This window comes from Lactuca virosa, chromosome 3 (assembly GCF_052849685.1).
Source record: "Lactuca virosa cultivar CGN04683 chromosome 3, Lactuca_virosa_CGN04683_v6, whole genome shotgun sequence".
NCBI lineage: Eukaryota > Viridiplantae > Streptophyta > Magnoliopsida > Asterales > Asteraceae > Lactuca > Lactuca virosa.
This window is the reverse complement of record NC_136428.1, coordinates 112,964,568-112,980,492: the sequence shown is the minus strand read 5'-3', so window position 1 is coordinate 112,980,492 and position 15,925 is coordinate 112,964,568. Positions and strand designations below refer to the sequence as shown.

At 35.3% G+C, this 15,925-nt stretch overlaps 2 protein-coding genes across 2 annotated transcripts; both read right to left on the bottom strand.

The window, feature by feature from the left end:
• Positions 1-4,647: 4,647 nt before the first annotated feature.
• Positions 4,648-7,766, bottom strand: LOC145166405 (ABC transporter G family member STR-like). The gene is made up of 4 exons (XM_079085376.1): positions 7,233-7,766; positions 6,934-7,113; positions 6,579-6,847; positions 4,648-6,504 (listed from the first exon to the last, which is right to left on the bottom strand). Exons 1-4 carry the CDS (start codon positions 7,593-7,595, stop codon positions 4,890-4,892), a joined length of 2,427 nt encoding a protein of 808 aa, XP_078941502.1. The 5' UTR covers positions 7,596-7,766; the 3' UTR covers positions 4,648-4,889.
• Positions 7,767-7,921: 155 nt separating this feature from the next.
• LOC145166404 (LRR receptor-like serine/threonine-protein kinase RPK2) lies at positions 7,922-10,979 on the bottom strand. The gene has a single exon (XM_079085375.1). It carries the CDS (start codon positions 10,820-10,822, stop codon positions 8,006-8,008), a length of 2,817 nt encoding a protein of 938 aa, XP_078941501.1. The 5' UTR covers positions 10,823-10,979; the 3' UTR covers positions 7,922-8,005.
• Positions 10,980-15,925: the final 4,946 nt, after the last annotated feature.

Sequence of the window (15,925 nt, the reverse complement as noted above, 5' to 3'; positions counted from 1 at the left end):
AATCCATTTAATCCTATGCTGTAGTATTAAAAAATCCTTGAAAATAAGCCTCCGATCTTGAAATCTCATATGCTCTACAAATATCTTCAGATTTTACCATATCCCTGGAAATGAGCAAAAAAAATTTGAATTATTTTATCTTATACCAAATATATCTCGAACTGATAAGGAAATTAAAAATTAAAATAAAACTTACACGCATCTAATCTAATTTTCGAATGAATCCCTATAAATCAGGTTCAAATTAATTCATATACTTATATATTTTCATCCAGGAATCTGCTTCGTATTTTTATTTGCAATCGGTATTGTGCCTCAACCCTGTTATCCTACAGCTTCATTCCTATTGATCATAACTTCCATTAGCCATTAAAACTAAGAAGAATGGATGAAAAGAACAATAAGTTAGTGTTTTTTATCGATTTTTGTTATGTCATTCTGCGGAAACATAACCACCAATTAAGAAGAAATGTAAAAGAATTCAACAAAGAATAATCAAAGAAATTTACTCTTGAATGTATGTGTTTTGTATGCGAAATTACAGAGAAGATCAAAAAAAGAAAGAACTTTACTGAACTTGTTCCTAAACGGAGACAAAAGAGACCAATTTAAGCTATTTACACTAATGGCCCTATATTATAGCATTACTTACACATTATACCTTAAACTTAGTTTTAAGCTACATTTTACTACAATTTTTTTATATTTTTTCACTATGTTTTATCAATGATGAAATTACATATCTTTGATTCTTGATATCCAAACCTTTTACATTTTCTGCAAGTATACCCGCTTGAAACCAAATTTTAATGATGTTTGAAAAAAACCTATTAAATTTCATGCTAAAATTTATTTTGTTCTTTTTTTTTCTGTGAATCGAAACAGCAATATACCTTCATTTACACAGTTTATAACTTAAATACTTTTATACTCAATCATTTTAAAGCATTGTACTTTATAGCATTTTACTCATGTTACATGAATATGTAGTTATTTGATTCCTTCTAGAAAGTATAACGTTATTATTAGTATAAAAATTGTTTTTTCTTAATATTTCATTGTTTGTAAAAACAAAGACTATTTCTGCTATTATATTTTACCAAGGTACCATTTATGAAGTTATAGTTAAATAGGGACAATTTTCTATAAGGGCTTTACACAGACCGTTTATGTTTTTAAGTTATAACAGGGACCATTATTTTGAAATCCACACTTTACATGCAACATTTATGTTTTTAAGATATAACTTCCTACTATCATTTACACAGTTTATAACATTGTATTTTCATACTCAATCATTTTATAGCATTGTGCTTTATAGCATTATACTTCCTATTACATGAATATGTTTTTATTTAATGCCTTTTAGAAAGTACAATGTTATATTTGGTATAAACATTGTTTTTTCACAATAGTAATTTACCACAATAAAAGCTCATTAAAAGGAAGTCTGTAACAATTACTTTTAAATTATTAATTTTATTTTTAACTTTACAAATCATAACGATCTAAGATATCTACAAATACAAATTGACGATCGGATATTCAAACCAATATATTTTTGTAATTTCAACCAATCATTATATTATTATGAACTTAATGACAAAACATTTATATTTATAAATTATTAAAAAAATATTTATCATTGCTTAATAATTACCCTATAATTTAAATAATTTTTTTTACCTTTCTAATCTGTGGTGTCCACGGGTTATAAAAGTCAGGGCCAATCATTGAAAAGGGTTGGGTTGTTTTTGCGAGAACTGGTTTTCTCACACGGTCAATTATATGTTGCTTTATTGAGAGTAAGATAGAGAAGGATTGAAGGTATTAAATTTAGATAAGGATGATAATTTGACTAATAAAACTTCCAATGTTGTGTTCAAGGAAGTATTTCAAAACATATGTTAAAATCTTATGTTTGTTTTACTTATCAAATAAAGTTGTACTTACTTACCATCCAGAATTAAATGCTTTTTTACAGTTATTAACTTTTTTGTTGTATAAATTTTTTTTAGAGAAATTAAATTACCTCCTACCTTTTATGTCTACAGTTATTCCTACCCACTAAAATTATGACAAATCACAATTCAATTTAATTTTATTTGATATATTCTTAATATAGTCTTAATGAGTTAGTTAAAAATATATAGAATAATGACACTTGTCATAATTTTATTGGATAGAAACATTTGTTGGGTATAAAAAATAGGAAGCAATTTAATTTCTCTTTTTTTTAACTTACCTCCCGTGGTTTCCACGGGTTATAACCTAGTATATATATATATATATATATATATATATATATATATATATATATATATATATATATATATATATATATATATATATATATATATATATAACATGAGGTACAATAGATCGTCGTGTAGGAGAGACACAAATATAAGAGAGTTCAATGCATTTCGATTAAAAATGGTTGTAGATAATTTGTATTTAGGGGGTGTTTGTTTTAGCTTATTAAGATCTTATTTTATAAGTTTATTTTTTCTAGCTTATTTTTCATAAATTTGGCTTATTTTCTTTGCCTAAGTCATAATAAGCTCATAACTTGAAACATAATGTAGAAAATAAGCTGGGAAAATAAGTTCTTGATAAACTAAAACAAACACCCCCTTAATGACCTTAATGACTCAAACATAACTAAAATTCTTAGTTGTTAAATTTTGTTTAATGGAGTTCAAAAAATTGAAAACACGTTAATTTTCAGATACGAAAAAGAAAGATTTTGGTAAAAAAAAATCAAACTATTGATGTTATAAGTCTTACAAACTTAAGAAACTTATATTTATATAAAGGCTTATAAGTCTTACAAACTTACAAAACTTATATTTATATAAACACTTTTATTTCTGTCACACGTCTATGTAGGATAGCTAAAAAGTCATTTAACAATTAACATCTTCTCCAACCGCTTCAATCATACACCAAACTTTGATGATTAATTTTTTATCAACTCGAATGTTGTTATTATGGACGTATAGTATACCAAAACAAATATATCATAATATCACAAATATGTAACCATTTATCTATTTTGAAAATGTATAAGGTTCACAAAGTATGTTCAAACCGGAAAACCCTGATTTTCCAACCTATATATTACTCATATATTACTCACTATCTTTGTTTAAGCCTAGCACTTTTTTTGATGTTTCTCTCGATTAAAAAACGTTTAAAGTAACTTGTATCGTGAGATAAAAGGATATTTTATGAAGACTTGTAGTTGTATGGATTAATAGAAGTAGCAATTGGATGCTGATGTTTAAATAAGATATTGGCTTTTAATGATTGTAGTAAGAGTATTGTTAATTGCGTTATGTATGAGTTTGGGGCTTCCACACTTCATTAGGTTATTTCTTTATAAATGACTACGTATTTCCTAATTTGAGGAGTGTTATAAAGGTCGATTGGATTGGAGACAATATTGTGTGGATTCTTGTAAACATTTTGACAGAGTATTAAGTTTTACTGAATTAATTGAATAAGAGAGTTTATATATATATTTTTTTTATTTTTTCTGTTTAAATCAAAAGTAATTTTTTATTTCAAAAAAAACTCTTAATTTTTATTTCGATTTGACTCATTTAGGAGGTTCACCGGTAATCTTTTCTTTTTACATATTTTTTTCGGAAAAAAACCTCAACGTTTTTTTAAACACTCATTTTATTTTTCGAAAAAAACTCACAATTGAAAAAGTTTTTCATTTGTATCAACTTTTTGTTTTGGTTGATGATTTCCTGTTTTTCATTGTTTATGGTGTTTTTGATATTTTTCAATATTAAAATCCAAAAAAAAAAAAAACATTTTTTTTTGTAAACAAAGAGGAAGGTTGTTGTGTCTAATTGTTGTTAAGAAAATACATATCAAAATCTATTTGCTAGATGTTATGAAATAGTAGCATATGAGAAACAATGATATATGTTACTTAGCATGTTAGATTGTTTTCATAATTAAACAGGAAAAATAGGTTCTAAACTCCGGTCTATGCTTAGAATTTAATTTCAATTTTCATATTTTTGTTATTAAAACATTTTCAATCTTAAAGATTTTGATCCACAATAAGCATTTTGAGACTATTTTTTTCCCATTAATAATTATATCAATAGAGTCAGCAAATTCTTTAAGCATTTTGCATTAATATTCAGCTTCAAAGTAGCATACACAAAACCTACAATTAGCAAATGTAAGGTTTTGGAGACTAAAGGTTTTGCATTTGCTATTCTTTTCCTACTAACTTGAAATCGAATAATAATACATTGCTTAAATAATTTGTTGAACATGCTATTATTGATATGATTATTAATGGGGTAAATGAATTTTAGAGGAATCCGATGAGATTATTTGAGACCGAAAATGTTTCTAACAAGGAAAACAGAAAAAAGCTAAAATTGGAATCCAAATATAGATTAGACTGTTTTATTTTGAAAATAATCTAAGATGCTAAGCCAATCTATACTCTCTAGTAAACATTAAACTCAAACACAAGCATTGAAATTCACCTTTAATTTGTTGCACACTACTCAGGAACATATAAAGATACGAACCCGAGTTCTACAATCTTGAATCGAATTCTTCTTGACCTACTTGAGTCGTATATATGTTTCAAAACTTTTTGATCAAACTTTAATCAACAATTTTCATTGATATATTCAAACTTTCTAATTGAACTTGTTTTATGGAGTACGATATTAATAGACATTTCTTAACCCATCTTTTTTCAAGCTTACACAAATTTTCATTTAGCAATCTAATCGAGTTTGATTTTAGCTTACGACCATCAAACTTGAGCTCGAGCTTGAATTTAAAAATGACGGGTTCTTAAGCGTGTTAAGATACACGAAGCTCTCGAACATCAAAAAGCTCGATCATTTTCTTTCGTTCTTGGAATAAAATCTCAGAACGACATAGAACAACAAACGATACAAAACTCCCCAAGCCAACAAAATCCCAATATCATACCACACGTTCTCCAGTTTTATATCCATCGATTTCAACACGTCTTCTCCAATCAACAAACAATCAAGCCCTTGCTTTGTGGGGTCGTTCTTATGAGCCTGGCTTATCTTCACTTCGCCAAGAGGACCCGGCGATAACTCGGAGAAGTTTCCGGTGTAACATCGGCTGCCTTGAAACTCGTTCACCAACAACGCCTCAAAAGGGTACTTGATCGCAGATATATAGTGCAGCCAGATCCAGTAAGGGGGGATGTGAGAGGCCTTCAAGAAGAACCCACAAGTCAAGAAAAACAGAGCAGTGGTGGCTATGACCACCGCGTAGCCGGTGATGTAACTCGGAACTAGAGCGCTCACGAGCATCACGTAAGCGTTTGTGGTGATGAGCGATGAGTAAAGAATAACCCAAAAGTGGAACAAGTTACTGTTTAGCCGGAGGATGAACTGGGTGATGGCGGCGAAGGTGAACCCTTGGATCGCGAAAAACGGGAGGTAAACGATGAGGGAAGAGATGACATACGAGGATGCACGATAAGCGTTGTGGGAAGTCTCACGGATGAATATGAATCGTTCTTGGATGAAAGTTGGGACTGCGTCGTTTGATGAAAAGAAAACCAGACAAACCGCAAAGATGTAGAAGTTGAGAAGACGATTGATTGTTTTGAAGTCATAATGGCTTAGGTTTTCAAAAAGCGAAGCTAAGATGAGACCCATAACAGTTAGAACGATCTCACGTGAAAGAAATAGTTCAGGTGTACGAATGACATTTAGCGCGGTTCGCCATGAGAGAACCATGACTTCACGTAACCACGGGTTTGCAAATTTGGACCCAAGGTCCGGTTCATCAAGGACCTCCGGTTCTAACACGTTTTCATATGATACGTAAGAATCAGAAGACGGGCTGAAAATCGGTGTAGCCTTGGTGGGGAGGCGGCGGTTTAGGCTCGAAGATACTGATGTCATCTGGCTGTGGCTGTGGCTATGGTCAGGGGTAGGTGTACCCCTAGCCGGGGTCCATGATGGTGCACGGTGTGGAGTACCTTTCACACCGTGGTACAACCAGACTGAAAAATCTTTGTAGAACTGTGAAGCTAAACGTGGATGATACGGTCCACCTACCATACTCATTGGCGTATGTGCGACTTTACGTTCTCGAGAATTGTCAAACTCGTCATCAGACTCGTTTTCATGATAGTCAAATGTAGTGGAATTGCCACGAGGGGTAGTATTGCCACTCGAAATATTCATGCTACGTAGTGGTATGTGTTTTTGGTTTTGTGGAGTTTTCCCGTATGGTGTTCGAGGTGTTCTCGGCGTTTTTGGGACCGGAGTTTGGGCTACTTGATCGGGCTTGAGCCCGTCTCGTTGGTAGAACACGAGTGGGTCGAGCCCGATAGTGGACTCGTCATACTCCTTGATCACATCCAAAAGATACTCAATATTGTTCTCGTTTTCCGGGACAGGTCGCTCGAATCCCTCAAGATGTGCGGATAAACCATTCGGGCTCCCTAAATATATCAACTTCCCTCTGAAATAATAAAGATTTATTAAATTTCAATTGAAATAAACTCAATTTTGTGAATTAAATTGAAGATTGTTTACCTTGCGAGAACTGTGATTCGGTCAAGAAGCATTTGGATCCTAAACGAAGGTTGATGGATCGTCATAAGAATAATGCTTCCACTACGGGCGATATCTTTCACTTTTTCAACAACACTAAACGCACTAGTTGAATCAAGACCGGATGTCGGTTCATCTAAAAACAAAAGTGATGGTTTGTGAATTATGTCGATTCCGATCGAAACCCGCCGCCTTTCGCCACCGGAAACACCTCTCCTCCCTTCATCACCGATATACGTATGGGCAGTGCTCTGCATTCATTAAAATCGTGATTTTTTTTTCAAAAGACAAACAATTTGTTTTGGGCCAAATTGGTATAAAGATCAAAGATTCATACGGTTAAGCCCAATTGGTCAAGAAGCTCGACCACTCGGTTTTTCTTTTCGGCCCGTGATAAAGAAGGTGGAAGACGAACTTCGGCTGCAAACATGAACGTCTCGAAAACCGTCAACATAGCAAAAAGTTGATCGTCTTGCATAACATATGATGATATCATCTTCATGTAGCTCGCAGTTACCTAAACCAAATTAAACATCAGGGTACACTTCAACATATATATCATGTATATCTTGTGTATCTGTGTCTAGCTAACGTGGGACACTGACAAATCAAACCATGATGTTTAAAGGTACTTACCGGCTTGCCATCAATCCGGACGGACCCTTCGAGACTACCTTGAGCAATCCGGCCAGCCAACGCATCCAAAAACGTCGATTTTCCTGCTCCACTAGGGCCCATGATGGCCATAATTTCACCTCGCATGGCTTGACCAGACAAATCATTCAAAAGATAAGCTTCTTTAGTGATCCACACCCCATCTTTCTTCTGTTTCTTCATCACACTATACGAAAGGTTACTGAACTCCAACCCATGACCCGCCTCCATTTTCCGGGTCGGAAGCTTGCCCATCATCTTCTTCGTTTTGTTTGATGATTTGTCCAGATCCAGCAATGTCTCAAGACTCCTGTTAGTATCTGTCCTAGCAAACCTTCCCGCCATTGAAATGGACTTGTAAAGACACAGTCTTGTTTGAGTTCTTTAAAGCTCTGAGGGTATCCAGCTATGGCGGATGATAGTTTTATAAGTCGAAGAGAATGGATGGTGGAGATTAAGACAAAGCTGATTTGGAGGGTTTCTATCGGCGGACGGCAAAGCCCAAGATTACACTTCTTGATGGTGTCGCAAACAGATTGCTGGATTTTGTTTCTTTATTATCATACATACTCATACGTCATTATGATTTCTCGGTTTTACATAATTAAACTCAGTAAATTAACGTTGACTTTCATTACTCAGATTTTGACTCCAAGATTCAATTATATGTATTATTATAATCTAACGACTAACATTATAACTTTACTCCCCAAAATTCAAAATATTTACATGCCAACATTCAAGAATCGGAAGAATCAAACAGGTTGAATTTGCTTCAATTTCCGAACAACTTGTCTCATTGTAGGTCTCCCTGTGACAGAATCTCCAGTACAAACCAAACCCAAATGCAGCAACTCAAGAAGAACATCCTCCGGGCCCGCTTCCCACAATCCGGCAGTGAAAACCTCCTCCGGCCGCCCCTCTCGCCGGAGCATCCACGCCCACGAGACAATCGTGTAACCGTTCTCCTGACTCGAAAAAGACGAATCCAAAGCTCTCTTATCAGAAATCAACTCAAGCAACATCACTCCATAGCTGTACACATCAGCTTTTTCCGATGCCCGACACGTCAGCGCGTATTCCGGCGCCACGTAACCGAAAGTCCCGGCCACTCCCGTGGTGACATGTGTCTCAAAATCATCTAGCAAACGGGCCAACCCGAAATCCGATAAATACGCGTTGAACTCTTCGTCTAACAAGATGTTACTCGGCTTCACATCACGGTGTAGGATTCGCGGTTTACATTGATCGTGAAGAAAAGAAAGCGCGTTTCCGATTCCGAGGGCGATTTTGTGAATTACATTCCATCCGAGGGCGTGGGCCGGTCTTTCCCGGATGAATTTTTCTAAGTTTCCTCCAGGGAGATAATTGTAAATTAGGAACATTTCGGATGGGCTTGCGTAATATCCAATTAAAGTCACGAGATTTGGATGTCGGATTCTTCCAAGACTTCGGATTTCAGCATTGAATTGTGGGACCCCTTGACACATTTCAACTGTGAGTCTTTTAACAGCCACGATGGTTCCCGGGGAAATTTCGGCCCGATAAGTCGACCCGAAACCACCCGACCCGATACAGTTTCTTGAAGTGAAGTTTCCGGTTGCTTGAACGACTTTGTCTAATGTCAATTGTACCCCTATCTCTTTGAAAACGACAACTGGTTGTTGACAATGGTGAGGAGAACGTGGAGGAGGAGGAGGAGGAGATCGGGGTGGTGGGAGTGAGACTCCGGCGACCTCTGAGGTGGGTTTTTTTTTCCTCTGGTAAAGATATATGAGAAGGAGAGCAACGAGAATGATGATGATTACAGATGGAACTATAATCAGAATTAGCTCAAAATAATTTGTACCCTTTTTCCCTTGATTTGAATCTGATGAAACTGTACTGTTTAGTGACTCGAAACCCAATGCCAATGGTTCTTGTGGTGGGACTGATGACAAACTAATGAGCTGGCAACGATGGAGTAATGGGTTTCCAATGAAATTTTTACAGTTTATGGAATTTCGATCCATTGTTATTGATCCAGATAAGTTATTGAATGAAAAATTGAATTTTATTTTCAAAAAACCCGAAGGAATTTCACCGGATAACTTGTTGTTGTTGAGAAGAAGAGCTGTTAAATTTCTGAGATTAACAAGACTTTTAGGGATTTCACCTGCGATCTGATTCTTTGATGCATCCAAGAACTTCAAACATTCCCAATTTACACCAACATTGGATGGAATTCTATCGTATATGATGTTGTTGCTCACATTTATGAAAAGCCTGTTTAAATTATGACAGTTTTTAAACGGATTTTCGCGAAATAAACCACTGGAAAGCTTGTTCCCACCTGCTAGAAATGCGTAATCGATCTTCTTCCCTGTTCTTGATATCATAGGAAGCAATGGGATTGGACCTGTGAAATTATTGTCACTGAAATCATGGATCATGGCAGGGGTAAATCGGGAAAAAGGAAGACGGGTTTCTACTCGAGTTTTATAAGTGAGGTGGGAGAGATATTTAGCGACAGGATCAGAGTGTCGCGAAATGTTTAGATGACAAGGGTTGATGAAATCAGGAATGGATCCAAACATGAGATTTCTGCTAACATCAAACACTCGCATACAACGAACAGGAAGCTTTTCATCAAGAATTCCACTGATTCTGTTTCTGGAAACATCTAGAACTTCAAGCATTTGAAGGTTTGTAAGCTCGAAAGGAAGAACACCAGAAAATCCATTTGAAAAGAGCAACATTGTTCTCAAATTGCTGCAATTTCCAAAACTTTTAGGGATTTTACCTGTCAAGAAGTTACTGGAAAAATCAACGTGCTCAAGAACATGACAATTATTCCAGAATTCATCTGGTAATGATCCGATAAATTGATTTGATGACAGATTAATCCCTTTTAACTTCACAAAGTTACCAAGAAAATCAGGGACATACCCTTCGATTTGGTTTCCAGCAAGATTTAATAAGCTTAAAGCTTCACATTCTGAGAGAGAATTAGGGATTTCTCCAAATAATTTGTTGAACCCTAGATTAAAAACTTGCAAATTCTTCAAGTTGTTGAAGTTGATTGTAGATAAATTTGCAGTAATCGAATTCCCTTCGATGTCAATCACTTCAAGTTTCGTTAACCCCCAGACCCCATTAGGTAATTCACCCCTAAATTCATTAAATGGAAACGATAGAACCCTAAGCTCTGAAAATTTCCCAATTACATTCGACAGTTTCCCCCCTAAAAATCTCCCTTTCTTTAACGAAGAACAATCCCTCACAATCTCAGAACCATGCAATGCAAGATCAGAATATTTACTACTCAAACAAGAACCAGAATGAACAAAATTACCTCCTGGTATCCTCAACTCAGAAACCATACCATGTGAATTGCACGTGATTCCAAACCAGGAACAGTGATTTGGGTTTGAAGATTTCCAGGTTGAGAGCATGTTATGATGGTCAACAATGGCGTTCTTCAACTCCAGAAGTTGACTTATCTCTGAAAATTCCGCAGCTTTTCCAGAAATCAAACAACACAGTGACAGCAAGATGAGAACCACTACTCCCATTGCAGACACACCCACCATTTTCTTCCTTGAATTCGAAAAAGGATGAAAGAAAAACAAAAACCCAGAAGCGAAAATAGAGAGTTTTCTTGATTTGGGAACTAGAAACTATCGAAAGTTGATAAAGGTCTCTTTTTAGGGAAATTGTGGAGAAACATTCATGGGTTTCATAGTTTAATTTCCAATCTTGTTAATTGTCATGAATCTGTTGGTGTTCTCATTACTTTCATCGCGTTGTGGGGTCGTGTATTGGGACCCACTGTGGTGGTGGATAGTCAAGAGTCAACAATTTACCGATTAGCTCGTCAACATGGCGGCCTAGTGTGAAATTGTGAAATGTATGATTCACTGGATGAGCCGATGAAAGAAGACTCTGGCGACGTGTTGCCACCGTTTACAGGTCAGCATTCCATGTGGGGTATGACGTACTCAGTGGTCGAACCACCAGATTTCTTTTGCCTTCGTAATCATAGTATTCTATTTTTGTCGTCTTATTACCAATTTAAGAGTGGAGAGAAGGCGATTTTTTTTTTTACTAAAATTATCTTTTTTTAGTATTTTTCAGGGAAGAAGTCCCGAAAAAATTATATATTTTTAGTTGTTTTTTTGTGATATTATGTTTTTATAAAGGAAAATACTAGCTATAGACATTTTCTAAGAAATAGATACAAAAAATCGGATTTTCGGGTATCAACGTGGATTCCACGGAGGTAAGCTCTGCGGAATGGCAAAATTGTAATTAAATCAGGTGTATTAATGCAACAACAACAACAAAAACAATAACAAAAAATAAAAAAATAATAAAAAAAACCTCGATGAACAGTTCGTGGAGGTGCCTCTGCGGACCTCGTTAGCAGCTCTACGGAACTGTTCATCGAGTTTTTTTTTTAATATCCCTGATTAATCGTATAGGTTATAATTATTACAATCCTTCTCATTATACCAAAATAGGGAATAATCTCATTATAATCCTCCGATATCGATAAGCGATAAACATCATCATTATATTAATCAGTTTTATAATTATTACAAAGAAAAAAAAATAATAAGATATGTTGACTTAGTGGGACCAAAAGAGGGAATAATAATCCTCCGATCTTAATCTGGGTACTTATGAAAAAAAAAACTCGATGAACAGTTCCGTGGAGGTGCCTCCGCGGACCTCATTAGCAGCTCCGCGGATGTGACATCCCTAAATTCACGGTTATTTTAAAAAAAAAATTATGCTTATTTGAAAATCAGAGTATCATTTTTAAAGAATAATATTGCGGAATTTGTTCCCAGAAAAACATGATAAATATACTATCAAAGCATTTCCGAAGAAATATATTTTGGTTTTATAAAAAAAATTGGGATGTCATCGTTAATATAGAAACATAAGCATAAACAGACCTTACATTCATTTGCACTAGTGATCTACATCTCTTTTAATCTCTGGTGAGTACATAGGGTTTTCAACCCACAATAATATAATTATTATGTTTAATCATCAAAAAATCAACCCAATTACCCATCCCGATTATCTTCTTTAATCTTAAGGATCTACCCTAAGAATCATGTATCATTCATTCATTCATTCATTCCTAAGGATTGTACTAAGGAATAGGCATGAAGTCCATCGATGCCAGGGTTTATAGATTACAACTGGTGAACACGTAGTTCAAAACATCTGGTGAACACTTAGTTCAAAAATACTTAGTGAACACTTAGTTCAAAAATACTTAATGAACACCTAGTTCAAAAACACATACAGGTTACGAGTCTGCTAACGTTCCACTAGACTGTCTAGAATAGTCTGTGGTCGTTGTCTATACTCTGCTAGATGACTTGATCATCTTAAACATCGGGATCTCTCATCAATTTTTATTTCATCACACGTCATCTAATTCATCTACACATGTTTTACCCAACATATTTGTAGATATAATACATATACAGTTTAAATCATTTAAAACATGTATAAAACGTTCATCCAACATAGATATCAAGAACACAAATAATATGCACACATAACACGTAATTTATATTAAATATTTCATATCTATGTGTAAGATGAAAGTAACTATGCACTCACATTAGTAGCGTGATTTGGTAGAATCTAACTAGAAACAGTCAGCGGTTCGTGATCATCGGGCTCGGGATAAGGAACGCCTTCGGCAAACGAGAGAGGGAAAGAGGTTTTGGTGTAAGGAGAGAAAGGGTCTCACTTGCTATTTATAGGCTGTTCTAGGCCCATTCACGTCGTGGACTTAATGTTCATGTCGTGGCGCATGGTTGAATCACTCGTAGGCTTGCCATCTGCGTTTTAGCTTCGAAAGGTGTCTGAATGACATTTCCACGTCGTGAAATACCTAAGTTCACGTCGTGAACTTCCATGAGTCATCCCGTAGCCTTAGCACGTGTTTTCTAGCCTCTATTAGTGTCTTTGACTACTTTCATGTCGTGGACTTAATGTTCACGTCGTGGACTTGAGGTAGCTACGGTTTCTGACACGTGTCATGCCCTCAGACAGCTGCATCTTCGGAAGGTCATAACTCTTGCATACGAGCTCCGTTTTTGATGTTCTTTATATCCACGCGTAAGTGGAGACGTACTCTACAAATTTAGTTTAGGTCACTAAGGCCAAAAAGTACTTTATCATAAACTCACTTTTTACGGTTCCCGGTGTCGTGCCGGTTTTGTCGCGAAACTTCGACAGGTCATAACTTCTTCGTTATAACTCGGATTTCGTCATTCTTTATATGTACGGAACCCTTGTGACATATACTATAACTTGGTTAAGATTATTTATTATAAATAATCTTCCATCAAAAAGTCATTTTTGACGCTTATTGTCTCTAAATTTACTAGCCCGAATCTGTGGGCGTTACAGCGGAATTGTTCATCAAGTTTTTTTTCTCATTAACACCCCTGATTTAATTACGATTTTGTCATTACGCAAAGCTACAGTAGATTCCACGGAGCCCTCAGAGCTCACCTCCGCGGAATCCATGTCTATACCCAGAAATCCGATTTTTTGTGTCTATTTTTTGGAATTCAACCCTAAAAAATGTCTATAGCCGATATTTTCCCTTTTTATAAATAGTCATAGTCTTATAAGTATTTTTGGTTATTGTATGTGCCACCGGCGGACATGTGTAGAGCCCGGTAGGTCCCGGACCACTACTCCAATTTAGTCTGTAAGTGTAAAAAAAATATATAGATGCAACATCTTTAAATATAAGTGCCATTATTATTTTATATTTGAACGGAAAAAAGAAATTATGTAACTACTATCATAACTTTCTTCGTCCGCCACTGTATGTCGCTTTGCGTAAAAAATGACAACTTTTGATGAGGGTTTTTACAATATATTTCATATAAATGGTGATAGATTATAATTTATAAGTTAATAAGTTTTTGTTTGATAGAGTTAATAAAAATTTTATATAGCAAAATAAAAAAGTTATGCATGAAATCAATGACTACTGATGCTCTAAGTTGAGCAAGTGCACAACTATAAATCCAAACCTAATAAAATACCTTATGGATACTATGTGATTCATAATAAAAATTGATGACATAGTAAATTATTAATAATGTTTTTTTGTTTTATAAAACAATATGGTGGTATCTAATATAGAGTATAGAATGAAATATAATTGATAGACTAATGTATAACTCGGCTTGTTTGGCTAATGTCTTGTCATTTTATGTATAGCTTAGTAGTACCATATAATGTTTATATAGTATTATTAATGAGAGAGATCATATTCATGGGATAATATATTACATAGGATTGGATCAATTCTCTACTCCTGATCTTTTAATCTCTTTCTTTCCATTTCCTTCTTAAAATCAACATCTTGAAACATAATCCTACTTATTGTCGACAATCATGATCGGCACAACATCTTTCTTCTCCAATCAATCTACACAGAAGTCTTAGGGTATCACAAAAATTAGAGAATTCATTCCTCTAATTATCGACCTTGACCATTGAAATTACAATGCATTGTGTAAACTCTTTTAGAAGTATTGCGTTGGTTTCATTGTTGTTGATCAACTTAAAGAAACCATTTAAAAAACTCATTCAATAATGCTAATCCTGATGATCCTTAGTGAAATTGAACTTGAAAATGAAATGTTCACCATCTCTTTTGACGGTTCGACTATCAAGTAGTGTTGAACTGGACTAAAAGTCTCTGACTGCTGTCTCATTGAAATCCCGAACTATCCAAAATAACAAATACTAAGTTAACAATTAGGATATCAATCTTGACCAAGGGTCACACATAGGGTAATTGTCCATTATCGTCTTTTCCTAATTTAGGCCAAGGCCCAATACCAAATCCATAATCCTAAGTCCATATCTACAAGGCCCATTATTGGCCCAATTTCCTAATTGGGCCCAACTCCCTACTTGGGCCTCATTTTAAGATCCATTATCCAAAACTGGCCCAAAACACATCAAATCAAAAAGTCCATCAAGGCCCAAGTCCAAATGGTCCAAAGGCGGCCCAATCCCGAAGCCCAGTTCGTCAAAAGCCCAACAGTGGGCGTACGCGGGGCGTACTCCTCTGGTATGTTGGGCGTACTTTGCCTTGCGTTGACCACCATCGGGGTGGTTGACCCAGTACCCTGGGCGTACAGAACTTACGCGGGGCGTACATAAGTTTTACCAAAACTCTAATAAGTTCTTAATGGCTTAAGCACTTAAGCCCAAATTTCAGATCCATCGACCAAATGTGTCTTAGAACCATAAAGTCTCGAACTTTAAGACTTTGGACGTCCATAAAGCTCTTAATACATGGTCTTAACCCATTAAGACCTTTCTACTACATGCATGGGATACTTTAAGCCATTGGAACATCATTTTTATCACTTAGGACCCTTTCTAGGGTCTGAAAGGACAGCTTATTTCGTCCAGATCATAACATGCACCAACTTGGGACTTTTGGGACAAGAAATGGTTTCATAAAGCTAATATGGCAAGATCTACATCATACAAGCATAAAGGTTGGAGCTTTTTACCTCCTGGAGCTTCCAGAGCACAAAGAAACCTCAGATCTACAAGCTTGTCTTCCTTCTCCAACTTCTTGATGCAACACCTTCTTCTCCAACTACTCAAAACACACACTTTTA

Bases quoted from the DNA above. Each gene is read 5' to 3' on its own strand.
- LOC145166405 (XM_079085376.1), bottom strand. From the start codon at position 7,595: ATGGCGGGAAGGTTTGCTAGGACAGATACTAACAGGAGTCTTGAGACA. The intron at 6,848-6,933 runs GTATGAATCTTT...TAATGAATGCAG, and splicing joins TTGACCAATTGGGCTTAACC to AGCACTGCCCATACGTATAT. The intron at 6,505-6,578 runs GTAAACAATCTT...TTATTATTTCAG, and splicing joins CGAATCACAGTTCTCGCAAG to AGGGAAGTTGATATATTTAG.
- LOC145166404 (XM_079085375.1), bottom strand. From the start codon at position 10,822: ATGGTGGGTGTGTCTGCAATGGGAGTAGTGGTTCTCATCTTGCTGTCA.